Source organism: Cervus elaphus, chromosome 23, assembly GCF_910594005.1.
Source record: "Cervus elaphus chromosome 23, mCerEla1.1, whole genome shotgun sequence".
NCBI classification, from domain to species: Eukaryota; Metazoa; Chordata; class Mammalia; order Artiodactyla; family Cervidae; genus Cervus; species Cervus elaphus.
The window spans coordinates 17746586-17770088 of record NC_057837.1 but is presented as its reverse complement, the minus strand read 5'-3'; the positions used below and the strand labels follow the sequence as shown (position 1 = coordinate 17770088).

The 23503-nt window shown below is 37.2% G+C and overlaps 1 protein-coding gene and 1 non-coding gene across 9 annotated transcripts in view; both read left to right on the top strand.

The window, feature by feature from the left end:
- The window catches only part of ANKRD26 (ankyrin repeat domain 26), a 76334-nt gene that overhangs the window by 36727 nt on the left and 16104 nt on the right, over positions 1–23503 (top strand). For 3 of the 8 annotated variants that reach the window (XM_043883915.1, XM_043883917.1, XM_043883922.1), the window contains 13 exons: positions 14–168; positions 2043–2213; positions 4023–4056; positions 4336–4471; positions 7185–7398; positions 8241–8424; positions 9079–9216; positions 12028–12984; positions 14580–14732; positions 18022–18092; positions 18852–18945; positions 20334–20446; positions 21991–22120. In XM_043883915.1, coding sequence (XP_043739850.1) covers positions 14–168; positions 2043–2213; positions 4023–4056; positions 4336–4471; positions 7185–7398; positions 8241–8424; positions 9079–9216; positions 12028–12984; positions 14580–14732; positions 18022–18092; positions 18852–18945; positions 20334–20446; positions 21991–22120 — 2550 coding nt within the window. Of the gene's footprint in view, positions 1–13; positions 169–2042; positions 2214–4022; positions 4057–4335; positions 4472–7184; positions 7399–8240; positions 8425–9078; positions 9217–12027; positions 12985–14579; positions 14733–18021; positions 18093–18851; positions 18946–20333; positions 20447–21990; positions 22121–22226; positions 22378–23503 lie in introns of all 8 variants that reach the window. The other 5 variants (XM_043883916.1, XM_043883921.1, XR_006337057.1 and 2 more) reach the window with 4 other exon arrangements.
- LOC122682272 lies at positions 8026–8132 on the top strand. Its single transcript, XR_006337291.1, has one exon. It is a non-coding gene; the product is annotated as a U6 spliceosomal RNA (small nuclear RNA).

Below are 23503 nucleotides of genomic sequence, written 5' to 3'. Positions count from 1 at the left end.
ACTTTCATTAAAGGTTGAAGAAGAAAAGAAGCAGCACAAAAGTAGTGAAGTGGAAGTATCAGACAATGTATGTGATACTGCTGACGAGAGTGGATTGATTCAGCAGAGAAAGAGTGGAGGAAACAGCAATCAGGAGTTTGCTGTTATGGAGAATGAAGGTTCTGATAGGTAAGCTTATTTAACAGCAAGGTCATGTGTTATTTTTCTTTGAAATAAGTTTGGATGTGAGAATTGGACTGTAAAGAAAGCTGAGCGCTGAAGAATTGATGCTTTTGAACTGTGGTGTTGGAGAAGACTCTTGAGAGTCCCTTGGAGTGCTAAGAGATCCAACCAGTCCATCCTAAAGGAGATCAGTCCTGAGTGTTCATTGCAAGGACTGATGTTGAAGCTGAAACTCCAATCCTTTGGCCACCTGATGCGAAGAGCTGACTCATTGGAAAAGACCCTGATGCTGGGAAAGATTGAGGGCAGGAGGAGAAGGGGACAACAGAGGATGAGATGGTTGGATGGTATCACTGACTCAGTGGACATGAGTTTGGGTAAACTCCGGGAGTTGGTGATGGACAGGGAGGCCTGGCGTGCTGTGGTTCATGGGGTTGCAAAGAGTTGTATACGACTGAGTGACTGAACTGAATTGAACTGAACTGAGCTAATGGTTGTGATGATCACATTTTACATTTTGCTAGGGATATAGTTATTTTTATTCCTTTGTCCTTTAGCCATAATACTAAAGTTAATTTCTTAACTTACCACCATATTACAGTATTAGAGTATTCTGAATTTGACTGCCTACTTGCCTTTACCAGTGTGCTGTATATTTAAATATATTTTATGTCACTACTTAACATCTTTTCATTTCCGTTTAAGGACTTCTTTCAGCATTTCTTATGAGACAGGTCTAGTGGTGAGGAACTCCCTCAGCTCTGGTTTCTCTGGGAAAGTTTTTATTTCTCCTTCATTTCTGAAACATAACTTTCTGGATAGAGTATTCTTGGTTGGCAGGTTTTTTTCTCATATCACTTTGAGTATGTCCATGGATGGAATCCAAATTGTTGTTGGTGGCGGGGGAACTGATGAAGTACTGGTTTTTAGCCCTGATGCTGAAATCACCGGATCATGTGGGTGGTTTAAAAGTAAACTGCCTCACCTCCCGCCACCCCCCCACCCCAAATATTTCCTTGATTTTTCCTTTCATGGTATATGTGCCACATGATTTAAAAAAGCATCCAAATTAAGCATTATTTTTTTCTTTGAGGTTTTTTTTTTGGCTGCGCTGGTTCTTTGCTGCTGCAGAGCTTGGGCCTCTTATTGTGGTGGCGTCTCTTGATGCTGAGCATGCGCTCTAGGGTTCTGGCTTCAGTAGTGTGCAGCATGGGTTTAGTTGCCCCATGGCATGTGGGATCTTCCTGGACCAGGGATCGAACCGGTGCCCCCTCATTGGCAGGCAGTCTCCTAAGTCCAGGACCACCAGGGAAATCCCTAAATTAAGCATTATCGTATTTAAAAGCAAAACAGAAAATATAGTGTAAATCTAATTATGACTCCCATGGGTGAGAGTCATTGTGTCTAGGCAGTGAACTCCAGGTTTCCAGTGTAGCCCTTGAGGTTCTTCCCAATGTCTTCCCAAAGATGCATCTCTGCTTTCTTTCATGTGTTTCGTGCTTTTCCTTCCAGTTTCCTAGGAAACAACCAAGATGCCATGTGCCTTATCTTTGTGCTCATATTCTAACCTCCAAGTAAAATGGTTGTCTCCCTTTTATCTTCTTTGTAACCTACTCTCTCCACTTCTTCTGTAAAGCCTTCCTTATTTCACTGATAACTTTCACATATCAATTTGTACATATCACATCATATCATAATTGTATATCTGTCTTTGAGGCAAGAATTTGTTTTCTTGCATATGGTTAGTAGTTCATAACTATTTTGTGAATTAATCAATGACTTAAGATGGGTAACAGTTGCAATTTTACAAGAATTGTTTTTTTATTCTTTATCAGTTGAATTATTAGAAAATATTGGCTTTTTTGTGGATTTTTTAAAAGTAGCGATCCTGGTGTGCACAGGAAGGAAATAAAGAAAAAACACAGTGGCAAATGGACACAAGAAGAATGTGTGATTGCACCAATATTTGAAAAGACAGATTCACTGACTGGTGGTCTGCTGCATGTTAATGATGACAGCATTTTAAGTGAAGTGGATCAAGATGATGACAGGTAATATCTAAAAATTCTTTATTTCTAGAGGAAGAAATAAGCACTGAATACTTCTTCTGGAAATAGAGCAGCATAATATAGTGTACAGGCCAAGACAAGAGATTCCTCAACTGTAGTGGACAAACACTGCTGAAAGATTAAAGTGAGGGCCAGTGCCTTTGGCCAGAAATTGTTTCAGTACATAGTCTTCTTGAAAGCTGGACTGTAGTGAATATATGTAAACAGCCCTGTAGGGAATATTTGTTGGGACAGGCAATGGAGAACTAGATAGTAACTGAAGAGGAATGTGGAGTTCAAAGGAGTTTCTTGTTTTTTTTAAGACGGGAGCTTTTAGAGTATGTATGCTGTTAGAAATGAGCCAGCAGAGGACGTGTTCATTGAGTTTAATCTTGTTTGCATTTCCAATATTAGAAAGCTTATTGATTGTATGACATCATCTTTAAACTATTACAGTAAACTAATTGTACGTAATACTTCTGTTCATATATGGTTTTATGGTAAGGGCTTGTTTGTTGGTTCTGAAGTGTAATATTCCTATGTAATTGCATGTGTGGATGATTAGTTCAGTTAATTCTGTCCTACACAGATTTTAAAAAATTATATAATCGTGAACTTACAAACACTTAGGCTATACTGAATAGGATGTGATCATTCCTTGATGATTCTAGTTGACAGTAACATCGTGAGTAGCTATGATTTTGTAAGGTACTCTGAAACATTACATCATATCAATTTCATAGTTGTTTATAGATTCCAAGGAAAAGGGAAAAATTTTGTTTATATTCAATAGAAAAAAAACTACTAACAATCTTTCACAAATTATTAATTTTGGTTTATGAAGTTCTAAATTAGAAATACTATGCTTCCCGTAGTAAGAGTGTTATTAACATGTATTATGTGCTAAATAAGTGTATATCAGATTCATGAATAAAGAGAAGAATGGTTGAATGAATGCCTACTGATAAATTTCTTTACAAAAGCAAGTCTTTAGTGAAAGTAGATTTCCAATATTGCCTACCTCTAAAGTCTTTTTATTTTTTGAGAAACATGTGTTAAGATTCAGAAATTATTATTTATAGTTATAACTGGACATGGAATAATAATATAGATTCATGTGCTATCATGTTACTTGAAGACTTATTTAAATATTACTTTCTCAACATATTTTGGAACCGCAGTGTTGAAGCCAGATTTCCTGGGTTTGAATTCTGGGTCTGTTGGTGACCTGCTGTGTGGGCTTGGTCGACTTACTCAGCCTTTCTGTGTTCCGTTTCTTCCCATGTAGAGGACCTAATGTGTTACCTCTCTCCCAGAATGTTTGTGAGGATTAAAATGCCGTTAAGACATATAAAGTGCTTATAATAATGCATAGCAGTTGCATAGGCAGTCCTCAGAAGGCTAATATCATGGTTATTAAAAATGGGTTTCTAAAAAAAAAAAAAAAAACAATTAAAAATGGGTTTCTTTCCTATAAGGACTTAAGGAATACTTCCCAGATAGGTTTTATTGCTGTAAAACATAGTTCTTATTGAAAAGGACAACTGCAAGAAATCCTGGTATACTGGTTCCCTTCACATAATTCAAGTAATGTTATGTTTTTCCTTTTCTTTGATCTAAATTCAATGCTTTATTAGTATTATAAATGTATTTTCTTTGTCCTTTAATGTTACTCTTCTTTATTGTTTTAATCCTTTTATTAAAAATTACTTACCAATGCAAATGCAAAGGTTTTATATACAAAACAAAGTTTACATATTTGTATTTTTAAGTATTTAATATTAGCCTGAAAAGAATCATTTGTTTTTTTAGGCCTGCAAAGAAAACATCTAATGAAAATAACAAGGTATAGTCAAAAGTTAACTATAAAAAATATTTTCCTAGTTAAAAAATACTTTGTAAAAGGAATGGTAGCAAAATACAAAATCTTCCTTTGTTGTAGAGATATACTTTGACACTTAATTTAGAAACACTATTGATAAAGTTATTCTTTTGATAAAAAAAATCTGTTGTTTTCAAAAGTGTCTGTTTTTGCTTTAATGAAGAGATATTTATCACCTTTGTACAATTACTATGTTCTATAAATATTTTAAAGACATTGTGAAATAGTATTATTTATGTGTAGGTCAAAGAACAAATTAATTCTGTGGATGACCTTGATGACTTAACTCAGTCATCTGAAACAGCTTCCGAAGATGGCGAGTTGCTTTACTGTAAGAATTCCATGTTGCTAATTGAACAGCTTGACACGGGGTGTAAAGGTAGGTCTGCAGTGTAAATGTAAGTACAGTGCCTGTTTGTGTGTGGTGTAGTAGTGATATATGTACACTTTGTTTAGAAGTGCTCTAGAGCCAGGGATACGTTACAGTGCTGTGCCTCTCAGAAGTATGTTCTGTATTAAAAGAACATGACAGTGAGCGTGTGCTCTGACCACAGGCCTGTGATCCTCCTCACTCACTGTATCTTCTGTTGACTCTCCTTTCCTGTGCCTTCACCCAAGGTCAGGTTAGTATCACTTTCCTCCTAGAATAACTGAAATCTCAGAATTTCTTTCCCTGCTATTCTACCTCCCAGAACCTCAGTCCAGACAGCAACTATAATTATTATCTATTTTTTTTTTTTTTATGCCATAAGTTTATTTACAAACATATCTAGGATGCTGAGTTCAAGGGTTTGATCCTTTTAAGAGACTGCACCTCTTAATATGTTCCTCTTCCTATCTGTCTCATGGGTTACTTTTTAAGCAGTTGGTGTCTCACTATAAAGAAAGGTGCAGCAAATCCAGACCCAAAGAACAAAGTCATCATAGCTAGTAACCTCCACTTGTTTTCCACTGAAAAAGGTATATTCTGGTTTTAGGAAAGAATAAAATGTCATTCCACTGAGGCAGTTACAGTTTGAGAATATTGTGCCAGTCTTCTGAATGATTTAGTGATGACCAACTGGAAGAAAAATTTCTCCTTTCGAAGACAATGGTCTGCTTTTCTGGGCGCCTGATGACCTCAGCTAGCGATCAGAAGTTGTTTTGTGAAGTTTGCTCTGCATTCAGTCATTCTTTTGATGAATTTGTAGGAGAGAAAGTGGTCTCCCCGTCCTACTCCTCCGCCATCTTGGCTCCTCCCCTCAATTATTATCTATTTTTAAAAATTCAGATCTCATCATGTTACCCCTTTGCTTAAAGCCCAACTGTTGCTTCTCTTTGCTTCATGGTTAAAGGTCATAATTGTCTAGCTTCATCTTGTTTTATTTTTTACCCGTCTTTCCACATGAATTTTAGAATCAGCGTGTCAGTTTCCTAAAATGTCTGCTGGTCTTACGTTTTCATTTTCCTTCAATTCAAAATACTTTGTAATTCTTCTTTTCATTACCTCTTTGATCCAAGGATTCTTTAGATCCGTGTGATTTTGTTTCCAAAGATCGAGAGTTTTCCTGAGGTCCTTCTGTGCTCTTGCTCCTCATGATTTGTTAGGTGCATCCAGAGGGGCCCTGGGGCTGGGGCTGATTATCTCCTGCCTTGGAGGCAAGACCTTACTGACTACCCTGTTCATTCTACTGTAAGGAGATGTTTTCCCAGCCTGGCTTAGGAGAATAGATAGAATTCCTGGGACTGAGTGAGCACCCGGCCTGGGTTCCTATAGTCTTTTCAGGTGGTTTCTCCCTGGTCTCAGGTGGTTTCTCACAGATGGGCGCTGTTCGTTCCTCTGCTGAATAACCGAGGGACTCCTCCTCAGATCTCCAGGGTCCTTTTTCTGTTCCACTCTCTCCTCTCCACGGTTCAGATCTGTGATCTCTGCCCGCTCTGGTCTCACCAGACTGTCAGCTTCATCACCTCCTGTCAGGGAGTCTGGCTGACTCTGCTTCCTTTCCTTCTCCCGGAGTTCAGTTCAGTTCAGCTGCTCAGGCATGTCCAACACTTTGCGACCCTATGAACCGCAGCACGCCAGGCCTCACTGTCTGTCACCAACTCCCGGAGTCCACCCAGACCCATGTGCATTGAATTGGTGATGCCATCCAACCATCTCATCCTCTGTCGTCCGCTTTTCTTCCTGTCCTCAATCTTTCCCAGCATCAGGGTCTTTTCAAATGCGTCAGCTCTTCGCATCAGGTGGCCAAAGTATTGGAGTTTCAACTTCAACATCATTCCTTCCAATGAACACCCAGGACTGATCTCCTTTAGGATGGACTGGTTGGATCTCCTTGCAGTCCAAGGGACTCTCAAGAGTCTTCTCCAACCCCACAGTTCAAAAGCATCAATTCTTCGGCGCTCAGCTTTCTTTATATTTATAGTCCAACTCTCACATCCATACATGACCACTGGAAAAACCATAGCCTTGACTAGACGGACCTTTCTTGACAAAGTAATGTCTCTGCTTTTTAATAATTCCCTGAAGGCAGTGAGCAGGGCGTTCCTTAGGCTAACCTCATGTGTTTCCGGGATCATTGTCTTTCATTCCCTGAAGTCATTTGTCATGAAAATCATTGTTTAATGTATTTTGTCAGTGTTGTTTTTGCTTGCTCCACTCAGGAAGGTAAATCGGTAGCTGTTCACTCTGTGTTGGTTAGAAACATACGGCAGCTGGAGACTGTCCATAGGGTTCTTCTTCCTACTCTGCTTAGTACTTCCTGCTCATCCTTCATTTCTCAGTGTGACATCTCTTCCCCAGGGAAATCTTTCCTGTACCCAGTGTAGGTCACGTTCTGTTACGTGATCATAGAACTCTCTTTTCTTAGAGTATCCTTCTGAGGTCATAATTATTTTATTTCTCTTTCTCTTCTGCTAGACTTCAAGCTAAATAAAGAGCCAGGGGCATCTATTTTATCTGCAGAGCTTAGAATAATATCTTCCACGTTATAGACACTTAATATTTGTTCAATGTGTGGATGCATGAACATGAAAGGTAGAGTCCTTTATACTCAAAAATGACTCACATAAAGTTTTTTTTTGTTTTTATCTTTGTTTTCTTCATCATGCAGATTCTGTTAGCTTGTTGAAAATCCGGGATACAATTCTTTCGTATGAAAGATTAGTAGAACTTAAAAAAAGCCACTGTGAACTGCTTAGAGGAAAGATTAAAAAAATGGAAAGTAAGGTTAGTGGGCTACAGAAAGAGCTGTCAGAAACAAAAGAAGTGAAATCACAGTTAGAGCATCAGAAAGTGGAGTGGGAACAAGAGCTCGGCAGTTTGAGGTACTGTACATCTCGGTTTTAAAGACATATTTGAACTGTTGCTTTAATACTGCAGGGACATTGATGTGTTATAATTACTGATTTACCCTCTGGAATTTTACAGGGGAGAAAACGTCATTAGTATTGTGGAGTGTGATTTTCTTGGAAATAATTAGCAAGTTCTTAACAGTGAATGCTCCTAATAACTTAATGTATATTTTTCCAAATCATCATTTTCATGACCATACGGAAGTCCACCATAATGGAAACCTTATTAATCATTTAGAAAATTGACTTTCAGTTGTTTTTCACTTTTTTGTATTATATTTAATACTACAAGAAATGTTTTTTCTATAAATTCATTTCTACTTTTCTAATTATTTTGAATATATTTTCTTTAATAATATTGTATTATTTGGTCAAAGTATGAGAACTTAAAAAAGGTCTTTGGTCTATATTTCTAAACTATTCTTAAATAAGTTTATATTACTTTACATTCTCATGCACAGATGTAGAGTAGTCATTTTTCTCGACAAAAAAAAAAAAATTTATGCAGTTTAATTCTTAACCCTCTGCATGAACACAGTGAGAATTACTAAGTGTTCTTCATTGTATTTTACCCCATTTTACTATTTTAAACATTATGTAGTGCTCGCTTTGGCAGCACATATACTAAAATTGGAACGATACAGAGAAGATTAGCATGGCTCCTGCGCAAGGATGACACACAAATTCGTGAAGCGTTCCATATAAAAAAAAATTAAAAATAAATAAATAAATAAACATTATGTAGAGGAAATGAAAGTTATTGTAGCAGTGAATAATCTCATGATTTTCTAAGAAGAGCTGTATAAATTTTGCAGGTTCACCTTAAAGCAAGAAGAAGAGCAGAGAAGAAATGCTGATATGTTGTATGAAAAAATTAGGGAGCAGTTAAGAAGAAAAGAAGACCAGTATAGTAAAGAAGTTGAAATGAAACAGCAACTTGAACTCACTGTCAGAGCACTAGAAATGGAACTGAAGACTGTAAGAAATGATCTGCATCAGGTAGAGCAATCTTTGGTGAAATTTTCAAATTTCTGACACTATTTCATCAATATTATTTATAGTGTCCCTTTAATATGTATTATTTAGGTTTAGAACAAAATTGTTATCTTAAGTATTAACTATGACTTTTAGAGCTTAAGTTATTAATTTCTTGACATTCTTGGCTTCTAATTAGATGCTCTGTGTCTGTTTTCTGAGTGGAGGAATGGACATAAGTCAAGCTTACTCATTAACATAATTATTGGCATTTTTAATTCATTAGACAAAGTAGTATTCTTTTTTTTTTTTCTGCCCCTACCTGGTAGGCCCCGCCCCTCTAAAGTAGTATTCTTAATTCAAATCCATGTATTAATTTTGGCTTTTTTATGTTAAAATACAGGCTAAGTTGCCTTGACACTGGAGGAACTAGTTAAGTGCTTTGTAAAGAAATTTTCCTTCACAATACTATGTCTACATATGTTTTTGCTCTGTGATAAATTTAGCAGGCATTTAAATGAAGATCTGAGTTACTCATGTGGGAATAAAGATCCTTGTGCTTAAAAAGGCTACTTCCTTTAAACAGTTTTTTAAATTTTCAATTCTTCTCCTAATCTTTTAACTTTTCTTTCTTTTTTTAATGGTATGGGCCCAAAGCTTCATATAATGTCTCTACAGGTTATAGAAGAGCGAAATGACACTCAGAAGCAGCTTACTCAAGAACGGAATGCCAGAATCTTACAGGATGGAATTCTGGCGAATCACCTTGCCAAACAAAAGGAGATAGAAATGGCTAATAAGGAAATGAACTCTGAGGTATTTTCTGTAGTCATTTTCAAATATGTGTGTATGTATCTATGTATGTATATATTTTAAAAACCAACACTATATATCATAGAAAGTGTAGAGGATTTTGAAAGCCTATCTGTTGGATAAAGTAATATTTGTAATTCAAATCCGTTTGTCTGCTGCAGACAGGCAGTGACATCCGATGGCCTCATCCAAGGAGAGGCGCTTAATATTTTCCATAGGAATTGATCTCAAAGTTTTTGCGACTATCTTGGAAGAACCGGCACCCTGATTGCGCGTTAGGCCAGGTAGACCATATCTGCTCCTGCATCGACGGCGCTACCCGACCACGTCCCTCTGCTCTGGGGTGAGCGCGTCGGTCACCGCATGCCCGTCCTCACCTCCAGTGTCTCAGTCAGAGCCCGCTTCTGGCTCCATTCTCATTTCTGTAACCAGTGCCCTGTCAACAGCCTTTTCACATCATTTACAGCTTTTCAATTTGCAAAAACTAAACATCAGTTATTAAAACAGTTTTGAACACCTTAAAAAGTTGTTTCTTCAGAAGAAACTTATGAAAGTCTCCCCTCCCCCTCTAAAGAAAACTAACTTTTGCTGCTAACAATAGATACTCTGGTTGTTGGTAGCCATGTGATTTCCTCGAAAGATCATTAGGTTAGTTTATCACTTCCCCTGGTGGTAGGGAGAAAACTATAGGCAGTTCAGAGACCACACTTTGGATGTCATTCTTCTACTTGTGAGAAAATGAGCACTCTGCTCTGTGATTATCCCGTTTAAGTACAGGGAAGTTTTGAAAACAGTGATAGGTATGCCATAATATATATTAGTGATTATTATTGTGTTTTTCATTGTATTTCCCCCATCTTATTATTTTAAACATTATGAAGAGATAATGAAAGTTACTGCTGTAGCAAATAATCTCATGATTTTCTAAGAGCTGTCTACATTTTACCTTATTTACCTTTAGTGTGTGTACCATGAGTGAAATAAGAGGCTTGTTTTGTATTTATGTGTTTGCACTAGAGAAGTAACTGTGGTTTGATGTAAGAGGACTAGTAGAGTCAGAAGACCTGGCGAAAAGCCTGCAGCTTATATTTTTAACTTCTTCCTTTCCAGAATTATAGCTAATGAGTTAGTTGATGTTTGTAGAAGTGCTTAGTACAGTTATCAATAGATATAATTCTTGTAATTGACTATTTAAATGTTAGAATGGTAGCATAGTCTCAAAAAAGATTTTTTATGAAATTTAATCTGTTTAGATATATATAGAGCCAAGGCTCTTACTGTGGGGTAGCTGTATAGATTAGGTATCAGATGCAGTGTTTCTAAAGCTAGCACGTAGTGTTGTTCATTGAATCATAGTTGATTTACAGTATTGTGTTAGTTTCAGGTATTCAGCACAGTGATTCAGCTATATATGTATATGTGTGTGTGTATATATATATGTATGTATGTATGTATATATATATATATATGCACATATATATAGGGCTTCCCTGCTGGCTCATACTGTAAAGAATCTGCCTGCAATACAGGAGACCTGGGTTTAATCCTTGGGTTGGGAAGGTCCCCTGGAGATGGAAATACCCACTCCAGTATTCTTGCCTGGAGAATTCCATGCGCAGAGGAGTCCGATGGGCTACAGTCCATGGGGTTTACAAAGAGTCAGACACGACCGAGTGACTAACACACATGCACACTAACACACACACACATTCCTTTTCAGATTTTTCTTGTAGAATATTTTTTTTTTCTTGTAGAATATTAAGTGTAGTTCCTTACATTGATCGTTGTTGGTTATTTTATATATCAGTTCAGTCGTGTCTGACTCTTTATGACCCTACGGACTGCAGCATGCCAGGCCTCCCTGTCTCTCACCAACCCCCAGAGTTGACTCAAACTCATGTCCATTGAGTTGGTGATGCCATCTAACCATCTCATCCTCTGTCGTCCCCTTCTCCTCCCGCCTTCAGTCTTTCCCAGCATCAGGGTCTTTTCAGGTGAGTCAGTTCTTCCCATCAGGTGGCCAAAGTATTGGAGTTTCAGCTTTATCATCAGTCCTTCCAAGGAACATTCAGGACTGATTTCCTTTAGGATGGACTGGTTGGTTCTCCTTGCAGTTCAAGGGACTCTCAAGAGTCTTCTCCAACACTACAGTTCAAAGACATCAATTTTTATATTTCATATATGCTAGTGTGTATATTTTAATCCCAACATCCTAATTTCTCCCTTCCCATACCTCCCTTTCCCCTATAGTGACAGTAAGTTTGTTTTCTATGTCTGTGAAGCTCTTTCTGTTTTGTAAATAAGTTCATTTTTAGATTGCACATATAAACAGTATGATATAATACTTGTCTTTGTCTGACTTCACTTAGTGTGATAATGTCTAGGTCCAGCATCCCTGTTGCTACAAACAGCGTTTCATTCTTTTTTGTGGCTCAGTAGTATTCCATTGTATAAATATACCACATCAGATGCAATTTTTAAGTGTAGTCAGATCTATACATCTTTTGTTTAAGCCTTCCCAAGTTTGTTGTAATTCAAAGAAAAGCCTTTCCAGTTCTGAGCTCCTTGAAAAGTCTCTGGGGTTTCTTTTTTACTTTCACCAATTAGTTGTCTTCAATAAACTTTTTGAACTTTTGGGTACTTCTGCTTGTATAAAGTCTGAGGTTTGTATCGAACCTTGTTTTTTCCATTTGGAGACATACTTGGTACAGTCTTTTCATTGTATAAACATAGAGGTTAGTCTTTCATTTCAGAGGAAGTCATGAAATGTCACTTTATTGAGTACTAGCTAAAAGTCTCCTTTGTTTCACTTAGGTTTCAGATAGTTGTGAAGAAGCAAAAGATCTGTTGCACAAAAACCACATGCTGCATGATGAAATTGCCATGCTAAGACTGGAGATAGATGCAGTGAAAAATCAGAACCAAGAAAAGGAAAAGAAATATTTTGAGGACATTGAAATCGTAAAAGGAAAGAATGATGATCTTCAAAAGGCAATAAAACTGAATGAGGAAACGTTAACACAGACTATATTCCAGTATACAGGCCAGCTTAATGCTCTGACAGCTGAGAATACAATGCTAAACTCGAAGCTGGAGAACGAAAAAGAAAGCAAACAGAGACTGGAAACGGAAGTGGAATCCTACCGTTCTAGACTGGCTGCTGCCATACACGATTATGATCAATGTCAGACATCAAAAAGAGACCTGGAACTTGCCTTCCAGAGAGCAAGAGACGAGTGGTTACACTTGCAGGACAAAATGAATTTCGATGTGTCTAACCTGAAAGAGAACAACGAGATGCTTTCCCAGCAACTTTCTAGAGCGGAAAGTAAGTTCAATAACCTAGAAATTAAGCTGCATCACACGAGAGATGCTCTCAGAGAAAAGATTTTGATGTTAGAACGTGTCCAGAGAGACCTAAGCCAAGCAGAGTGTCAAAAGCAGGAAATTGAACACATGTATCAAAACGAACAAGGCAAAGTGAATAAATATATTGGAAAGCAGGAATCCTTAGAGGAGAGATTATCTCAACTCCAGAGTGAAAACATGTTGCTCCGACAGCAACTGGATGATTCACAAAACAAAGCCGACAGTAAGGAGAAGACGGTCATTAGCATCCAAGACCAGTTTCAGCAGATCGTGAGAAAACTTCAGGCTGAAAGTGAGAAACAAGGTCTGATGCTGGAGGAAAGAAACAAGGAGTTAATCAATGAATGTAATCATTTAAAAGAGAGAATGTATCAGTATGAAAATGAAAAAGCAGAAAGAGAAGTGAGTATCCAGAAGAAATTCTCAGTCTTCCTGAAAGAAAGTTCAAAGTGATTCTTGATTCTGGCTAAATGTTGAATCTAGCTGAATTTAAAAAATACACAGGCTGTGAATCTATGGTCTCTAAACCAGCCTAAAAGCACACCTTGTATCCAGCAAATAAAAATAGACCCAAGAAATGCTTTACTTTGAGTAGAGACATCGTATTGCGTATGAAATGTTAAGAGATTCAGTTCTAAATTATTAATATAGACAATGTTAGTAATTGACTCTTTTACGATAATAATAATAATTTTAATGTTTATGTTACCACGTTTCAGTATCATGATGAAGTAGATAAATGAAATGCTCAAACCTAAAATGAATATTTCAAAATTAAGCTTTAGTTATATGGATTATCTTGACAGTCAATTCCAGGTTTCCCAGATGCTATATTTTATATATTGTACTTTGGCTTCAGTAGCTTGTCATAGCTTTTTGTCATATTTGTTGGTATAATTTTAATTTTATTCATGTCAGTTTGAATTAATTTGGGAAAATTTCAGCCTTGAATCATTTATTCTTATGGCCTCTCAACTCTTGAAAGTCATCTATTTGTCATTGAATCATAATTTGGGACTTGAGTGGTGAGCTTTAGCCAAACTATTCCTGATTTAATCTTCCCACTGGTTTTTATGCTATTTACTTAGAACATTTTTACAGTCAGTTTGCTCATAATTCTCATTTTAAGGATCAATTACTATCATTTGAATACAAGTTTGTCCTCTAAAAATGAAGGGTGGCGGGATTCGTGAGCAGCAGGAATGGAGTGAGTCAGGGAGAGGGCTGCGGTCTGGAGGCAGGTGGAGGCCACATTATCGAGGCTCCTTGAAGGCCATGGGAGCAACCTCATTTTTTGAATTTCGTTTTTCTTTTATTTTGGAATATGGTTGATTTAAAATTTTGGGTCAGTTTCAGAGGTACAGGAAGTTGATTCAGTTGCACACATACCCATCTTTCCGGGTCCTCTCCCAGGCAGGTGACTGCAGAGCCCTGAGCAGAGCCCCCCGTGCTCCGCAGGAGGTCCTGGTGCTCAGCTGAGGGCAGAGGCGGGGAGGAGGGAGAAATTAGGGGTCTGGGATTAACATAGACAGACTACTAGATATGAAACAGATAAGCCACAAGGGAATGGCCTCATTTTTCTTCTAAGATAGGAATCTATTCGAAAGGTCTGAGCACTGGATTGAATTTGTGAAGATCTGTGAAGTTTATCGAAGCCTCTAATAAAGAAAGAGGAAATATGTTTCCACAGTGTGGAATTTTCCACCACTTGTCCTACCTACACACCCATTTCTTTCTGGACGTGAGGTGAAGCTCTGCAGATTTATTGCAAGGGGCAGGGCGTGGACAGTGGGGCTGCATCCTTTGTCTGAGTAACGTAATATCAGGAAGGCTGGAGGGTGGCCCCTTCTGTGTCTGTAACCAAACTCAGGAGGAAAAAGAAGGTGAGTTGCTGTCTGTGGTGATAATTTTCAAAGTCCATGTGTTAGAGTTATCTATTATTAGCATAATGTAATAGTAAAGTGATTGATAAACTCAGTGACAGAGCATCTTCTTAGGCAGTTGTGAGACAACTTCAACAAGAACTGGCTGACACCCTCAAAAAGCAGTCCATGTCAGAGGCGTCACTGGAGGTCTTGTCACGTTATCGTGCCAACTTAGAAGTTGAGGCACAGGATTTAAAGAAGAAGTTATGTCAACTCACAAGTCAGGTATGTATGAAATTGAATCTATTGACTCTTTATATGTAGGATAAAGTGTTTTAGGACGCTTGTTTTCATGGACAGCTTTCTTTTGTATTTTCATTGCAAATAATTTACTACAATTTTATTATCTTTATAATGCACTCATGTCTAAAACTCGAGTTTCATTCTGCCATTTGCATTATATGTATTTTTCTTATATTATTTACCCTTAGGAAAGTTAAGAATTGTGCAGCATTCTTCACAGAAGTTGAGAGATTTTGTTTCTTTGACACAATACTTTTTTTTAGTGATACCTGTATTACCATGATAAGGCAAGCCACGTGAAATCAGAGGATGTTTAATGGAATGTTTCAGGAAATTATCATTTCTCATCTTCACTTTTGTGAATGACTGTAGAGTTATATATGTATTTATTTCATGGATTTCAGAATAACTTGTGTGGAAAGGTTAATATACAAACTAGTTGAAGTTAGGCATTGCCTTGTTTTCATTTTAGACATATTATAAAAGCCTGGAGGTATTCAGATGGTATATAGTATGTACATACAAAATAGAGAATTAAGAAGATTATCTAGATCCTGCCATTGGATTTTTTTTTAAAGTTGTTGAAATACAATTCATCTATCATAATCCACCTACTGAAAATGTGTAGTTCACTATCTCTTAGTGTAGAAAGGTATCACCTGTGACCCATTTTAGAGCCTTTCCGTCACCCCAGAAAGGAAACCCTGCATCCCTTAGCCACCACTCTGAGCCCCAGGCAAACACCATTCTAATGTCTGTCTCTGTAGACTTGCTTGTTGGCGGTATTTCATATCAGTGGAATCACACAGTGCGTGCTCTTTTGTGGTTAGCTTTTCTCATTTGATGTAATGTTTTTGAGTTCCATCCATGTTGTAGCATGTATCAGTTGTATTTCTGTTAATCATCAAACAATAAACAATATGTGGCTAAGTTATTTATCCATTCACCAGTTGATGAAGCTTTGGGTTGTTCCCACTTTGAGGCTATTGATAATGCTGCTGGGAACACTGATATACAAGTTTCTGTGTGGACATGCTTTTGTTTTCCTGGGGTTGGATCTTATCCTCAGAGTTAACTGGCTGACTGCACCTTTTCTTGGCCTTTGCTCAGACTGTCCTTTTGGTCTTCACAGTTTTGTTTCCTCTTGCGTAGTCTTCCATTTATTCAGACCTGGTGCCCAGTCTCTTCTATCCAGGGAGCTTTCCTGACTGTCCAGTTCTCATTAGGCCTTTTCTCTTCAGCTTTTGTCATCTAGTCTGTGAAGAATATTTGAGCCCTTGATTTTACTTTGTTGTCATTTTTTTCATGAGGGAGAATCTTATCTAAATATACATTGGTTTCACAGGGAATATTTATTGATATTCACAATACTTGTCTGCATAAATGGAAAATATTTTAGCTTAACAGTTGTTAGAACACAAGTACTTTATTTTATTTTTTTTTTGATCTTTTTTTTAAAATTTTTTTTATTACTTGGAGGCCAATCACTTCACAACATTTCAGTGGGTTTTGTCATACATTGATATGACTCAGCCATGGATTTACACGTATTCCCCATCCCGATCCCCCCTCCCACCTCCCTTTCCACCCGATTCCTCTGGGTCTTCCCAGTGCACCAGGCCGGAGCACTTGTCTCATGCATCCCACCTGGGCTGGTGATCTGTTTCACCATAGATAGTATACATGCTGTTCTTTTGAAATATCCCACCCTCACATTCTCCCACAGATGAACACAAGTACTTTAAACCATACCAATAATTTCTTCTTGGAGATACTGGTATAGTAAAACTTTTATTAAGAAACTAAATTCTATTAGGCTAATAGAATAGTTCAGTGAAATGCTCATTTTTTTGCCTGACTCTGGAAGAAAAATGTAAAATTTCCTTCCTTCATTATGCTTCCAGATGTGGGATTTACAGAATTCTAGCCTTTCACCAACTGTGAGGTTCTGGGGTTGGCTTCTCTGATATCCATAGCTTGTAACCTTAATTTTCTCATCTGAGTACTTGCTAGACATTAACAGTTGCTGGGAGTAAATTGGTTCAAAACTTTGATTTAGCAATAGGGTAATGTTTCCATGGCAGTGACTTCACCCTTCCTTTGATGGTCATGTAAGTTCTGTACCCCACTATCCAGGAGGTGCTATTTGCATATTAATCCGTGGTCATCGTCCACTGAGTAGTACATAGAGGAAGTAAGTTACAAATTATTGTAAGTGGAGAACACTGCTAGTTGGTTAGTGGAGTCAGTGAACATTTTTGAAGTACTGGATACATGTGCTCTGGGCCTCATGCTCCCCCTTACTGCCACTTGCAATGGTATGGAGAGTGATTTCAGCGTGACTTGTGGTGAAGACCACTTCTGTTGGCATGACATCTGCCTGATATATGAAATTGTTTTGCAGATAAAATAGAGCGACTGTAAAAACGCCAGTTATAAACAGTTCTTATTCTGTGTCACGTCCTCTTCTAAATAGTTTATGTATGTGCTTAGCTACTCAGTCGTGTCCAACTCTTTGTGACCTCAAAAACAGTAGCCTACCAGGCTCCTCTGTCCATGGGATCCTCCAGGCAAGCAAGAATACTGCAGTGGGTTTCCTTCTGGCAATACTGGAACCATTTCCTTCTCCAAAGTACATTATGTAAACTCCACAATATAATCTTCCAAACATCCCACTGAGGTTGATGCTACCATTATCTCCATTTTATGGATGGAGAAACTGAGACACAGAAAGGTTAAGTGACTTGCTCCAGGACACACGGCAGAACTGACGGAACTGTGACACAGGCCCACGCATTCTGGCCCCGGTATAGCCACTGCCTCTCACACTAGTTCCTGAAGCATCCGGTTGTCACCAAGAGCAGTGTTAGCGCTCGTAATCACTGGAAGATCCGTGGTCCTTTACATATGTGGATATTTAAAGTGATGGCCGATGTGGAGCTTGGAATAAAAAAAATTTGTTTACCATAAGGTAGTTTTCTGTCTTTCCCCATTTGAGTAGTTTATAAATTTGTGTGTTTATTTGAGAAAATCTGATTTAAAGCATGGATGATGTGTTTGGGTGCTAGAGGAGAGGTCAGTAACCTGCAGAGGGCAGACAGGAAATATTTTCACTTTGTGGACTTAAGGTGTCTGTTGTAACAACTCAGCTCTGCTGTGTGGCAGGAAAGCAGCCTTTAACGATATGCAGACAAAAGAGACAAAAACCAGTGATGGCGGATTTACTCGGTTATCAGTAGTTAAAACAGTTGTTTTTTCTTTTTGTTTTTAGTTGCAAGAAGCACAGGATCAACTTACAGAGGCTGTGAGATGTGCTGAGAAAACACAGGATCACGTCCAAAAGTACGATTTAAGCAGCGTAGAAAATAAGTATAAAGCAGATAAACAGTATAGTATGAGAATAGATCAGTAGTGATAATAAACACATTATCGTGAAGCTGTGTAACGTTTCAGCTTTGAGCTGTTTTGAGATGCATGATTTTCCCCCATTATTTCCATATTTTTCACATTATCCACAAGTGAAAAGTCAAAGTGTTAATCGCTCAGTCATGTATGACTGTTCGTAACCCCATGGATTAGAGCCCTTCAGGCTCCTTTGTCCATGGAATTCTCCAGGCAAGATTCCTGGAGTGGATTGCCATTCCCTTCTCCAGGGGATCTTCCTGACCCAGGGATCGAACCTGGGTCTCCTGTGTTGCCGGCAGATTCTTTACCATCTGAGCCACCAGGGAAAGTGATTAGTCACAAACAGAAAAACAGTACAGTTGCCAAATCATCTACTTTTCAAGATTCTAAGAAGCTATGTAATTGAACCTGCAGATGTTTGTTCAAAAACAGGGTGGTATTTTAAAAATCTGTGTGTGAAAGACTCCTGTGACAGTCCAGGGCTTAAAACTGTGCCTTCCGAGGCAGAGGGTGTGGGTTTGATCCCTGGGTGGGGAGCGAAACCCCACGTGCCTCAAAGCCAGAAAACCAAAACATAAAACATAAGCAATATTGTAGTCAATTCAATAAAGACTTTAAAAATGGTCCACATCCAAAACAAATCTTTAAAAAAAAAACCTATGTGTGAGAATAATTATTTTAAAATCTGCATTTTAGGCTTGAAATTGAAAATGCCGAGTTACAAACTACAGTCAAAAAGCAAGCGGGCAAAATTGAACAGCTTGAGAAAAACCTGTTAAGTACAAGATCGGTAAGTCAATGTCTTAATTTCTGTCATACAGAGAAAGGATTTTAATTTTTTTACTAGTAATATATAAGAATATTTTGGGCAATGTGAAAATTCTCATTGATTAGCTTATTGCATTTTTATTGATACTGCTCTTTACTAGCAGTGTGATTCCTCTTTGTAGAAGAAATTGACTGAATTCATAAAATTAATGATTTTTATAGTAATATTTTGGAGAAGGCAATGGCACCCCACTCCAGTACTCTTGCCTGGAAAATCCCATGGATGGAGGAGCCTGGTAGGCTACAGTCTATGGGGTCTCGAAGAGTCGGACACGATTGAGCGACTTCACTTTCACTTTTCACTTTCATGCATTGGAGAAGGAAATGGCAACCCACTCCAGTGTTCTTGCCTGGAGAATCCCAGGGATGGCGGAGCCTGGTGGGCTGCCATCTATGGGGTCACACAGAGTCGGACACGACTGAAGCGACTTAGCATCAGCAGCATAGTAAGATTTTAATTTAAAAAAATTGTGACAGTCCAAAAGCAATATTTTATAGACCACATTTTGTTTGTTCATTCCTCTGTCAGTGAAATTGGGGTTTTTCCACCTTCTGACTATTGTTAATGATGCTGCCTTGAACACTGGTACACAAACATCTATTTGAGTCCAGAAATTTGAGTAATGATTTGATTGAGAATTTTGAATTTCGTTTGTAATCCAAATCTTTCTGTGAGATTTTTGAGAATGTATCATTTTAAATATTGTAGTTTGTTCTCTTCATTCAAAATGAATGCTTTATATAGAACCATTTTTCTGAACGAATGTATTTTTCATTTGTTGGATTTATTTTTTTAAAGAGATGGGGGTTGCATGGGAATTTTTCAAAGATTATTTTAGTAAGCTGTGATTTAACAAAACCTGGAATATCTTGAACCATTGATGAAAATTATTTTAGAGCATCTCTAGAAAGTAAAATGTAAATATAGGCACTCTTTAAAAAACTTTCATTAGCATTAATATTTTATGTGTAAAAGCCTCTATTTTTAACAAATCAATGTTGGCAATTTAAATTCCAGAAAAGTGATGAAATGAAAAATCATTTTAAGTTGTTTTAAGAAAAGTCATCAATTTTGAAATCTGTTCTGGAGAAGGAAATGGCAACCCACTCCAGTACTCTTGCCTAGAAAATCCCGCGGACAGAGAAGCATGGTAGGCTACAGTCCATGGGGCTACAAAGAGTCGGACACGACTGAGCCACTTCACTTTCCTATTGGCATCAATCAGGTTTAAAAACTGTGTTTACTACAAATTCACATTAACTTGTGAACTCATGAGAAATAATATTTTTAAGAAAGAATAAATCTCTCTAGGTGTTTAAAAATAATTTTCTTAAATTTTTTTTTCTAAGTCTGAGGATGAAAAGGAACAATTAAAGAAATATATTGAATTAAAACAATCTCTGGAAGATAGGTTGGACCAAGAAAAGAAGAAAAATAGTGAGTTAGAAAAAGAGATTACTGGGTAAGATTTTAATGTTTCTGATAATCTCAACTATTAATTAAAGTATAATTTTATTTTATTAAAACCTTAGACACAAATTCATTTTTGTGTGTATTTTCATAATTAAACACATTATCCTATTTCAAAGTTTACTGTGGAAAGTCAGCACAATCTGAAGTGTTTTTGAGTGCAGCAGTGTTGTACTTATCTGTAATGATATCTAAAATAGTAACAACCGTGCCTCTGCATATAGTAATGTCACTCTGTTCTTCATCATCTATGCTGAATTTTTACTTCTGCAAGGTATCTTTGTTCTTTTTGGTAATCCTGCCTTCTTTTAACTGTGTTCTTTCCCTTCATCATTCAAGTAATTTATTATCTAAAAACATACCTGTGTTATTGTTGAACAACATTAAAAAGTATCTTGATTTGGTTTATATTTTCTTTTTGCCCCAAAATTTTAGTTATAAAATGTACATAGAAAAATCCATGTGTAACTTAAAGAATAATAAAATTAGTGACCATGTTTTGATCAGTAAGATAAAAAAACTGCTTCTGTTTTTTTGCTGAGTACAGTCAACCCTCATCATCTACAGATTCAGCCAAACCAAGATCAAAAGTATTCAGGGAAAAAAATTTGAGAAAGTTCCAAAAAGCAAAACTTGGATTGGTCTCAAGCTGTGGCAACTCTTTCTGTAGTGTTTACACTGTATTTGTAACTATTTACAAAGTGTTTACATTGTATTAGATAATGTAGGTGACATAGGGATGACTGAAAGTATAGGGAAGCTGTGCTTAGGGAGACTTGAGCATCCCTGGATTTTGTATCCACAGAGTATTGGGGGATTTCTGAACCAATCCTCAGTGGATGCCAAGGGATGATTATACATAGGGTTCTTCTCTGATTCTCATTAATATTTTTCTCTTTTAATTTTCTCTACATTGCTTTGCATTTTGTTAACAATGTGCTGGGCAAGATTTCAACAGTCTTGAAGAGACTGGTACACACTCTCTGTCTCTCTCTTCTGATTTCCTTTCTTCTAAAGCTCTCAGCCTGGGTTATTTCCCACTTAACTCAGGCTCCAAAGAGGCTCCAAAAAGTTTTCTTTTTTTTTTTTTCAAGTTTCATTTTTGGATTTTTATATCTACTTTCTTTTCTTTTTATAGAGGCTGTGGTCAGTAGGACCAAACGTGTCGTGTCATTTTAAAAAACATTCATATATCATATCTCTTCATCTTTAGCTTGAATACTGATCTCTGGTTTATAACTAATGTTTAATAATAAATTAATATTTCACACTAGCATACTAAAAATTGACGTTAACTTATTTATAAGAACTCATATATATATCACACACAATATATTTAAATGTGATAAAATTTTTCTTCATCATATTTATCTAAGATTAGAATTTAGTTATTATGCTTTCAAGGAATATTAAATTAGAACAATGAGAAAGTATTATAATTTATAGATTTGTTTTATCTGATAGAACATATATCTGTTTAAATAATTATTAAATATCGGCTCTTAAAGAACTTACTCATTCTATACATTTCTACAGATTTAAAAAAGTCTTAAAAATGACAAGAAGGAAGTTAAATGAATATGAAAATGGAGAGCTTAGTTTCCATGGAGATTTAAAAACCAGTCAAACTGAAATGGATATTCAGATTAATATGCTAAAACATAAGGTAATTTTTAATCAGTTTTCGAACCCCAAAATCACTTAATTTGGGTGAATATAAATCATTCCATGCATTGAGCAATGAAACACAGATTTGTCTATTAATTTTTTAGGTTGGACACCAGTAAAAACGACAGCTTTTCCCTATATCATTTTTAGATAAAAAGGGCTCACTCTTGACTCTCTCTGTCTTGAACCCTGGCTGGTGATCTGAAGCTGAGCGGCACAGCATGACCCCAAAGCATCAGTTGTTTTTGGTGACAGGTTTGTTGAAATCTAATGAACATACCATGCAGTTCATTCATTTAAACTGTACAGTTCAGTAACTTTATAAAGAGTTATACAAGCATTACCACGCTAGGACATTTTGATCACCCTCCAAAGAAACCTTACAGCTTTTTGCAATCATCCTGTGCCAGTTTTCCCTTCCTGATCTTCCCAGCCTGAGGGAACCTTGACTCCACTCCCTGACTCTGTAGATGGCCCTTTTCTGCACATTTCGTGTCAGTGGAATCACACCATATGGGATGCTTTGTAACTGCCTTCTTTCTTTTTTTTTTCCCCAATTATTTTTATTAGTTGGAGGCTAATTACAATATTGTAGTGGTTTTTGCCATACATTGACATGAATCAGCCATGGATTTACATGTGTTCCCCATCCTGAACCCACTCCCACCTCCCTCCCCACCCCATCCCTCTGGGTCATCCCAGTGCACCAGCCCCGAGCACTTGTCTCATGCATCCAACCTGAACTGGCAATCTGTTTCACACTTGATAATATGCGTGTTTTGATGCTGTTCTCTCAGATCATCCCACCCTCGCCTTCTCCCATGGAGTCCAAAAGTCTGTTCTATATATTTGTGTCTCTTTTTCTGTCTTGCATATAGGGTTATCATTACCATCTTTCTAAATTCCGTATGTATGCATTAGTATACTGTATTGGTGTTTATCTTTCTGGCTTACTTCACTCTGTATAATGGGCTCCAGTTTTATTCATCTCATTAGAACTGATTCAAATGTATTCTTTTTAGTGGCTGAGTAATATTCCATGGTGTATATGTACCACAGCTTTCTTATCCATTCGTTTGCTGATGGGCATCTAGGTTACTTCCATGTCCTGGCTATTATGAGCAGTGCTGTGATGAACATTGGGGTAAACATGTCTCTTTCAGATGTGGTTTCCTCGGTGGGTATGCCCAGAAGTGGGATTGCTGGGTCATATAGCAGTTCTATTTCCAGTTTTTTAAGGACTCTCCACACTGTTCTCCATAGTGGCTGTACTAGTTTGCATTTGCCTTCTTTCATTTAGCATAATATTTTCAAGGTACATCTAACATGTATCAGTATTTCCTTGCTTTTTATTGCTCAATAATAGTCTATTGTATGGACG